The sequence below is a fragment of the Urtica dioica genome, chromosome 3 (assembly GCF_054948205.1).
Source record: "Urtica dioica subsp. dioica isolate 48M chromosome 3, U.dioica_male_clone48M_v1_H2, whole genome shotgun sequence".
Lineage (NCBI taxonomy): Eukaryota > Viridiplantae > Streptophyta > Magnoliopsida > Rosales > Urticaceae > Urtica > Urtica dioica.
Genome location: NC_142758.1, coordinates 50,522,256 through 50,531,288, shown reverse-complemented (window position 1 = coordinate 50,531,288; position 9,033 = coordinate 50,522,256). Strand labels below are relative to the sequence as shown.

Sequence of the window (9,033 nt, the reverse complement as noted above, 5' to 3'; positions counted from 1 at the left end):
GATAGAGTGAAGACACATCCAAAAGCAAGCCAAAGCCAAAGCCAAAGTCAAAGCCACAAGCCACAAGCCAAGCCTCCATCGCACTTATTTCTTCTCCATTTTATTCTTAGCTTCATTTAATTGAACCCCATCACTAAACCATTCTTTTTAATAAATTAATAATAATCTAATCTTTAGTTCTATACTATACATGGTGTATTATTGGATGAGTATGTGTGTTATGTTTTTTTTTTAAAGTTTGGTTGATTATGTTTTATTGAATTCGAGAAACAAATTGGGTTAATAAATTATTATTATTGATCCCACAACACACACAGACACATAAAACAACACTCCATTTCTATAGGAAGGAAGGTTTACAAAACATTACATTTAACATTGCACCTCAAAACAATAAACAACAATTCGTATTTCTTTCTTTCAATCTTTCTTCTTCTTCTTCCTCTCTCCCATATCTCTCTCTCTCTCTCTCTCTTGGGTTTCACTTTCTCTCTTTCCTTTTTGGCCTCTTTTTCGTCTAGGGTTTTGAGAGGCATTACCGAATACTGATGTGCTCATCTCCTCAAGATTGTACAAAAAACAAGAAAAGTACAACCAAACCTAGAAAACAAGGAAAAATAACAAGACAAGCAACAAAGCAACATCGATTTGTGAGGTATCCGAGTCGTCGAAGCCGTGCGTGGTGATCCAATGGAGGTCCTCTCTTGAGATCGGAGTCGAGCAACGAAACAGAGATCTCCTCGCTCGAAGCAGGTCTTCTAATGTAATGATCATTTTGTTACTTTAAATCGCAGAGTTGAATTGTGCGCGCGCGTGTGTATTCGCATCTCGAAACGACATGCATTTCGCCAAGCTCGATGACTCTCCCATGTTCCGCAAGCAGGTATTGAGCTCATGAAAATTCAGTCTCGCGATTCACAGTTTATTTAGGAGCCTAATTGAACATCATGACGTCACATACATATGTTTGTAGCATTTGTATGGACGTATGTAATGTAACTGAGATTGTGGATATAATGGAAATTATTTCCTTTTCGGGAGCACTTAATTTATGCCTGTCTCAACGTTGATGGCTTTTGGTAAAAAAAAAAGGATGGTAGTTGGTTTTGTCCATTTCTTGTTGTTTGTTGCGAGCACTGAGATTGGGATTCACAGCTGCAGTGTTTGGAAGAGAGCGCAGAGTCGCTACGTGAGAGAAGCTTGAAGTTCTACAAAGGATGTCGCAAATACACGTACAATTCTGTTCCGACAATCTCTCAATCCTTCTGTTCTTCACTTCGCTCGCACCGTTCATCTCTTTTTTGTAAATTGCAGGGAAGGGCTCGGAGAGGGATACGATGGCGACATTGCGTTTGCCAGTGCCCTAGAAACTTTTGGCGGGGGCCACAACGACCCCATCAGTGTCGCTTTCGGAGGTATTTTGTTTCCTTCTCTAGCCTCGATGCCTTTCTTACACCGAATCGTAGCTAGTATTACATAATCGAGACGACATGGGATATGTTTCTCAAGCTTTGGTTTTATCTGTTTGTAGGTCCGGTCATGACAAAATTTACGATTGCCTTGCGAGAGATCGGAACGTACAAGGAAGTCCTCCGGTCGCAGGTATTGTCTCATGGATTGTTGGGCTTGGGTTGCAAGAATGTGTGACATGGTTTGTTTCCATTTCCATTCATTCTCAGGTTGAGCACATGCTTAATGACAGATTACTACAGTTTGTTAATATGGATTTGCACGAGGTCAAGGTACATTTTCCCACCCTATTTATCACTGCAAACTTATTGGTAGTAAGAGTATACTGTTTGTGAAAGACAAGTATTCAGTGTTTTTTTTAACTTACTTATTTCGCAAACTCTGAATAGGTTTATTTCAATAATCTATGTGCAGGAAGCTAGGAAGCGCTTTGACAAAGCTAGCCTTTTATATGACCAGGTCATTTTCCAGTTCTTACCTCTTTGCTACTCTAAGTGATGTTCTTCTTCTTATGAAGATTAACAAGGTCAACTGTATATTGCAACCAAACTAGGCTTAGAGAGAGAGAGAGAGACCTATACCTCTCAGGGTTTTGTTGTAATTTCAACGATATCAGAGCTTTATAATTCAGAACAATAAATTAATTCAAAAGCTTATAAATATTCTGCATCGTAAGTATAATATGATAAATGTTTTAGGCGTTTTATCATATTATCGTTCTTAATAATATGATAAATGTTTTAGGTGTTTTAATGGTATCCCTTGAAAAAATACTGGTCAATGTCATATTGATATACCTAACACTTACGATGTTGCTGCAGGCTCGTGAAAAATATCTTTCACTTAGGAAAAGTACAAAAAATGATGTAGCCTCACTTTTGGAGGAGGTAATCACACTTATTATTCTTTAATTGCAGAAAATGTCCTTCCATGCTCTATATATTTACACCCACACAAACCACCTAGTATAGTTTTTGACTTTTAGATTTTCTAGGAGCTTCACAATACAAGGTCTACATTTGAGCAAGCTCGTTTCAATCTGGTACGTTTTTATTTTGTATTTGTTGGGCGTATATTCAGTATGCTAGTTTGTAGTTTTTTCTGTACTAACTATTGGGTTTCTGCATATTTACATCACACCTTTGCCTTGGAATGTGAATGGTTTCCTTTCAGGTTACTGCACTTTCAAATGTAGAAGCAAAGAAGAGGTTTGAGTTTCTAGAAGCAGTGAGTGGGACAATGGATGCTCATCTACGGTACTTCAAACAGGTGGAACTTATTTTAATTGTATATTTTATTTTTGTGGTTGCTTATTTCTGTCCCATATCACGTTGGTCTCAAGCGTGCTAATACTTTTTTCAATCTGATGATGTGTAGGGGTATGAGTTGTTGCATCAAATGGAGCCGTATATCAATCAGGTCCGTATGTGTTTAAACTTATCCAATGGTTGGAAGGAACTCTTGTTGGCTTTGAATCGTGTTCTCTCTCTCTCTCTCTCTCTCTCTCTCTCAATGTTAGTTATTAGTTTGATTGTGATTATTGTCTTTATATCATTTCCTTGATGAATTGTGGATGGTAAGTATGAATGAAGAGAAATGGTTGTTGTTCAGGTGTTAACTTATGCACAGCAGTCTCGAGAGAGGTCGAACTACGAGCAGGCGGCTCTGAACGAGAGGATGCAGGAGTACAAAAGGCAGGTGGACAGAGAGAGCAGATGGTCTTCAAACGGATCGCCCAACGGAGATGGCATTCAAGCTATCGGCAGAAGCTCCCACAAAATGATCGAAGCTGTTATGCAATCTGCTTCCAAGGGCAAGGTTTGCTTGCTTGCTTGCTTTCATTCTCTCTCTCTATTTAAATTAAAACTACTTATATCTCATCTCAATACTTTTTTACTTCTTCAGGTACAAACAATTCGACAGGGCTACCTCTCGAAAAGATCCTCCAATTTGAGAGGAGACTGGAAAAGGAGATTTTTTGTTCTTGATAGCCGAGGAATGCTCTACTACTACCGGAAACAAATCAGCAAACCATCTGTATGTGGAGTATCTATCTGTAGCTTGGTGATGATGCGTAAAGGGTTTCGTGGCCTGGCCATTGAAATATTTGTTTTTGTCTGCTTTTCTAGGCATCTGGAAGTCAACTTTCTGGTGGTCAGAGAAACAGTTCCGAGCTCGGTTCCGGGCTGCTAAGTCGATGGCTTTCTTCTCATTATCACGGTGGAGTTCATGATGAGAAATCTGTCGCCCATCACACTGTAAACCTGCTAACATCAACAATCAAAGTCGACGCTGATCAATCGGATCTAAGATTTTGCTTCAGAATAATTTCACCAACAAAGAATTATACGTTGCAGGTTCGATTCACCCATAGCGCGCTTTCCTGCTCCAAGATGTGCATTAAAAAAACACTGAAATTGTTTATTAAACTATTTTTCTCAAGGGTATGTACTAAGCTTTGTTTGGTTATTGTTCAATAATGATGTTCATTTGTGCTTGTCAGTGCAGGCAGAGAGTGCAATGGACCAAATGGACTGGATTGAGAAGATAACAGGGGTTATAGCTTCACTACTTAGTTCCCAAACCCCTGAAAAGGTAATTATCCAAACATTTCAATAACTTGTATGTCCTCTTATTTCCCAACAAGTTTCAGTGATTTTGTGCGTGTGCGTGTTTTTTTTTTCTTCCTTTTCAATTCAGTGCCTACCTGCTAGTCCGATGGGAAGCGGTCACCACCGATCCACAAGTGAGAGCAGCTCGTTTGAGAGTTCTGACTTTGATCACAATGCAGTTGAAGAGCTTGCGTTGGAGAAGAGTTATGCGCATCATCATCACGAGCGCCCGCTGAGAACGTCTCAACACCAGCGATCTGGTTTCAAAATCGACAAGCCAATCGATATCTTACGAAGAGTGTGCGGCAATGACAAGTGCGCCGACTGTGGTGCCTCGGAGCCGGACTGGGCATCGTTGAATCTCGGTGTGCTTGTTTGCATTGAATGTTCCGGTGTTCACCGTAACCTTGGCGTTCATATCTCAAAGGTAGATTATGATTCCTTCGACCATATGTGATCTGAAAACGAACCCACAAAGCAAGGCGCGTGATAATGTTTTTGATGCACAGGTAAGATCGCTGACGCTGGATGTGAAGGTGTGGGAGCCATCTGTGATAAGTTTGTTTCAGTCTCTGGGCAACACATTTGCCAACTCCGTTTGGGAGGAGCTTCTCCAATCAAGAAGTGCTTTCCAACTCGACGTCGTGCCCACAACAGCCACAGGGTAATTCATTCTCCTCTTTGTGTGATTCTATTCATTTCTGCCCAAACAACTACTCACTTTCCGCTTTGTTGAAGCTCTTTCAAATCCGACAAACCGCAACTGTGTTTCATCAACAAGCCGAGTCCGAACGACTCTATAGTAGTGAAGGAGAAGTATATCCACGCAAAGGTGTGTGTGTGTGTGTCGCAATAAACAATTGAACACTTTCCATTCATTATTCATGGAGTGACGTTTTTGGGGGCACAGTACGCAGAAAAGCTGTTTGTGAGGAAGTCGAAGAACGAGGAAGTGGTGGGGCAACAAATATGGGAAGGTGTGATGGGGAACGACAAGAAAGCGGTGTATCGGCACATTGTGAATTCAGAGGCGGACGTGAATGGCGTCTACTCCGACATTGGAACCACTCTCCTCCATCTTGCTTGCGAGACCTCCGACATTGGAATGCTCGAGCTTCTCCTCCAATACGGCGCTTACATCAACTCCTCCGACTCAACCGGTCAAACCCCGCTCCACCGTTGTCTCGCCAAACGCAAAACCGCTTTCACAAAGTTGCTTCTCGCCAGGTCACACATCTTTCTTTCTCTCTCTCATATTTGAATTCATATCTTTACTTTGGGTGCTGAGAGAGTTTGTTCCAGGGGTGCCGATCCGCGGATAGTGGACGGGTGTGGCAAAAATCCGTTTGATGTGGCGTTGGAGTCCAATTTTGAGGATGTGGACATTCTTACCGTGTTGTCCGATTCCAATACCGTATGAGATTATGGATTTGTGAGGGGAGAGTGGTTGCCTGTGGATTTTGACATCTTATGTTTTATTTTTTTTCATTTTTGTTTTAATTTATTGATGTTGGAGGAGGAATGTGTCATATTTTACCCAAAAAAAAAGAAAAAAAAGAAAGAAGAAGAAAAGAACTCAAATGTCTGATTTGGTTCCGCTGCGAGGAGGAATGGATAGATGTGTTATGTGTCTGTATGTATGTATGTATGTGTACTGAAGGCAGCAGAGTGATATGTTTAGGTCACCCCCTGTATTTTTGTAAGTATAAACCGTTTTAGTGGAGATTTGATTTGATTTGATTTGTTGTGGCTTTTGTTAAGGAATTGAATTCCATTACAACCAATCTGCTCGATCATGTTATTCAATTTTGTTCGGCTTTTTTCTCATTTGAAGGTGAGTTTGAACTGTAATCGTACTTCGAAGGTTACGTAAAATTACCATTTAACTTGACCAAAGCTAGGAACCTCGGTTCATTAAACAGTTTAATGATGATTTTAACTGGGGTATGAAGATAATTAGATTATTTCCTCGAGGTAACGTAGATAATTAGATTGTGAGTTGAATTGCATTATTGTAAAAATAATAATTTAAAGTTCTTGGTTTAAACTAGTAAAATGACAAATGCTATTTTAATAAATAGTTTATAAAATAAAATTGATAAAAAGCGTGTTAACTTAGAAGGAACTTGGAAGAAATTCAAAGTTTCTGGTGGGCCATGGATTGACGGTGGTGATTGGTGTATCGGACGGCAGAGAGAGGAGTTCGCGAAGTTCGATGTTTCGCTTTCGGCCTTCCGATAAAGACATCCGTACGACCCGCCTACGTGGCACTTGGCCCCACCAACGCTGTGTCTGAGGCGGGAAGAAGAAGCACGACAAAATGACCATTTTGCCTCTCACTCTCGGTCTCACTCTCACTCTCACTCACCCAAATCCGATGCTTTCTTTTCTGTTGAGCGAGTGAGAGAGAGAGAGAGAGAGAGAAGAGAAAAAGACAATGTTGAAGGTGAAAGATCAAACTATTTGATTTTGAAAGGCAAACACTTGACTGCTTTCTGATGTCGGGGCTCAACTTTACCATTTCCACCTCATCACTGTTCCCTCTCTTTTCAGCTAAAAACCTCCATTTCTTTTTCTTTCTTTTTCTTTTTTGCAGGCATGGGAATCTGTGACGAACCGATTCCTTGCGTCTTTCTCCTGAAGCTTTGCTCTCAATATTCCACATTTATCCGATAAAATAATATAGTAGGAAAAAAAAGAAAGAAGCAAAGGTTTCGAGAGTTGCGTGATGCAATGGAAAGACAGAAGAAGAGAAGACTTGTGGTGTTTGTGGTCCTTGTAGTCTGCCTTGGAGAAGAAGCTGTGCTGTGCGAAGGCGGGTCGTTGTCTCCGACGGCACGGCGTTTGAGAAGAGTGGGCGTGAGCGTTGGGCTGGGAATAGTGAGCGGCCTGGCGGTGGCGGCGCTGGTGGGCCTGGTGTTCCGGTGGTTTTTCCGGTACATCAGCCGAACTCCAATCCTGAAAGGTCCGGTGATCTTCTCCCCAAAGATCCACCCAGACACTCTCCACTCCGCTCTGTCCTCCGAAAACCAGTTGCTCGGTTCCGGCCCCAACGGCGACTACTTCAAGACCGTCCTGGACAACGGCCTGGTGGTGGCCGTGAAGACCCTCCACCCGATCTCCGACCCCAAGTCCAAGTCCAAGTCCCAGTCCCAGTCCCTGAAGAGGAAGATTCAGCAGCAGCTGGAAATGCTGTCCAAGGTGAGGGACCGCAACGTGATGAGCCTGCGAGCCTACGTCTGCGAGCGAGACCGCTTCTCCCTCGTCTACGACCACATGCCATGTGGCAGCTTACGAGACGCCATGGCCCGGGTGAGGGACCGCCAGCTGGAGCTGAGCTGGGAGGCCAGGCTGCGCATCGCCGTCGGCCTCATCAAGGGCCTCCAGTACCTCCACTCCTTTTGTCCCCAGATTCTGCACCGCAATCTCAAGCCCAGCAACGTCTTGCTCGACGCCGACTTCGAGCCCAGGCTCGCCGACTACGCCTTGCCCATCCTCCAATCCCCGCACGAGACCCAATCGAGGTGCTTCGCTTTTATCCATTTTGTTCATTTGATTTGGATTGTTATTAGAAGTGTGGGCTAACTCACACTCAAAAGCTAGTTCAAGAGTGGAGGGATGCCAAACAAACACTTATAAAAAGCACATTGCTCAAGTACTCAATCGATGTGGGACATTCTAATACATCCCCTCACGCCCAGGATGGACAATTGGAGCGTGAAGTTTGTGAGAATGAACATTTACGGGTGGTCCCACATTCGAAATTGGGCCCCGCTCTGATACCATATTAGAAGTGTGGGCCTAACTCACACTAAAAAACTAGCTCAAGAGTGGAAGGATGACAAACACTTATAAAGAACACATTGCTCAAGTACCCAATCGACGTGGGACATTCTAATAATTGTGAGTTTGATATATCGATTGTGAGTTTGTTTTCAGGTACTGCGAGAAGAGCGACATATACAGCTTCGGGATGATATTGGGGGAGCTGGTGACGGGGCGGGAGAGAGAGAGCGCGGAGGGTGGGATGGGGCCGTGGCTGAGTCAGCTTCAGCAAGCCGGGGAGGGAAGGGAAGCGCTGGATAAGAGCATTGTGGATGCAGACGCAGAAGAAGACGAAGAAGATGAAATGCTGATGGCTCTGAGGATCGCAGTGGTGTGCCTGTCGGACCAACCCGCCCACAGGCCTTCCAGCGACGAGCTTGTTCACATGCTCACCCAACTCCACAGCTTTTGACCAAAGATTGCCTCTTTTCACACATTTCATTCTCTTCTATCTGCCTCTCTCTCTTTATTGCAATCACCACCTTGCCACTTCTTTCTTTGATCATCCATTTTGGCCTTCTCTCTAACTATTTGCTACTTAGAATTCATTTCTGACTTGGTATATATAGCCTAGCCTAGCTGAGCACTTCTTTTATGTTGTATAGTTTTTGCACACCTTTTCTTCTGCTTTGAGTTCATAATTGCTTGCTTCCTTTGTTTTAAAAAAAAAAAGTTGATAATTGCTTTGCTTCCAAAGCACAAGGTCAATCTGTTCATAAATGCTGTCATTCTGTTCATAACGTTGTACCAAATTTAAAGTTTTCTTATATGAAAATGATAATGAGATTGGCTTTATTGCTGTAATCTAAGGTTATTAGAAAGCGGTGCGTTGGAAGCATGAAAAGATTGGGCAACCAAATTGAAAATGTAATAGAAAGGAAAAAGAAAAAAGCAGCTTGGTGGGACTTGGAAAATAATTTGACATTTTTTTTTATATGATGAAGTTTCATGGATATCTCGAGACGGGCGATAGAAAAAGTCTTCTTTTTGCCTTAGCCCTTTGATTTGTCGGTTAGTTACATTTTGGTCCCTATATATTTTTCTATTCACTGCTTCCTCTTGAATTTTTTTTTTTTCATATACTTTCTACAACAAATTGATTAATATTTCCAACAATAAGTTTCCT

The 9,033-nt window shown here is 42.3% G+C and overlaps 1 protein-coding gene across 1 annotated transcript; it reads left to right on the top strand.

Annotated features, from left to right (window-relative positions):
- The first annotated feature begins 270 nt into the window (after window positions 1-270).
- Window positions 271-8,716, top strand: SFC (ARF GTPase-activating protein). The gene is made up of 23 exons (XM_089608719.1): window positions 271-883; window positions 1,156-1,232; window positions 1,315-1,415; window positions 1,532-1,602; window positions 1,680-1,742; window positions 1,885-1,929; window positions 2,292-2,357; window positions 2,465-2,512; window positions 2,644-2,739; window positions 2,848-2,889; window positions 3,082-3,288; window positions 3,376-3,507; window positions 3,600-3,827; window positions 3,979-4,065; window positions 4,171-4,509; window positions 4,592-4,746; window positions 4,821-4,914; window positions 4,993-5,309; window positions 5,385-5,496; window positions 5,844-5,916; window positions 6,679-6,690; window positions 6,769-7,606; window positions 8,022-8,716. Exons 1-23 carry the CDS (start codon window positions 839-841, stop codon window positions 8,317-8,319), a joined length of 3,546 nt encoding a protein of 1,181 aa, XP_089464845.1. The 5' UTR covers window positions 271-838; the 3' UTR covers window positions 8,320-8,716.
- The last annotated feature ends 317 nt before the right edge of the window (window positions 8,717-9,033 follow it).

Bases quoted from the DNA above. Each gene is read 5' to 3' on its own strand.
- SFC (XM_089608719.1), top strand. From the start codon at position 839: ATGCATTTCGCCAAGCTCGATGACTCTCCCATGTTCCGCAAGCAG. The intron at 2,740-2,847 runs GTGGAACTTATT...GATGATGTGTAG, and splicing joins ATCTACGGTACTTCAAACAG to GGGTATGAGTTGTTGCATCA. The intron at 2,890-3,081 runs GTCCGTATGTGT...GTTGTTGTTCAG, and splicing joins TGGAGCCGTATATCAATCAG to GTGTTAACTTATGCACAGCA.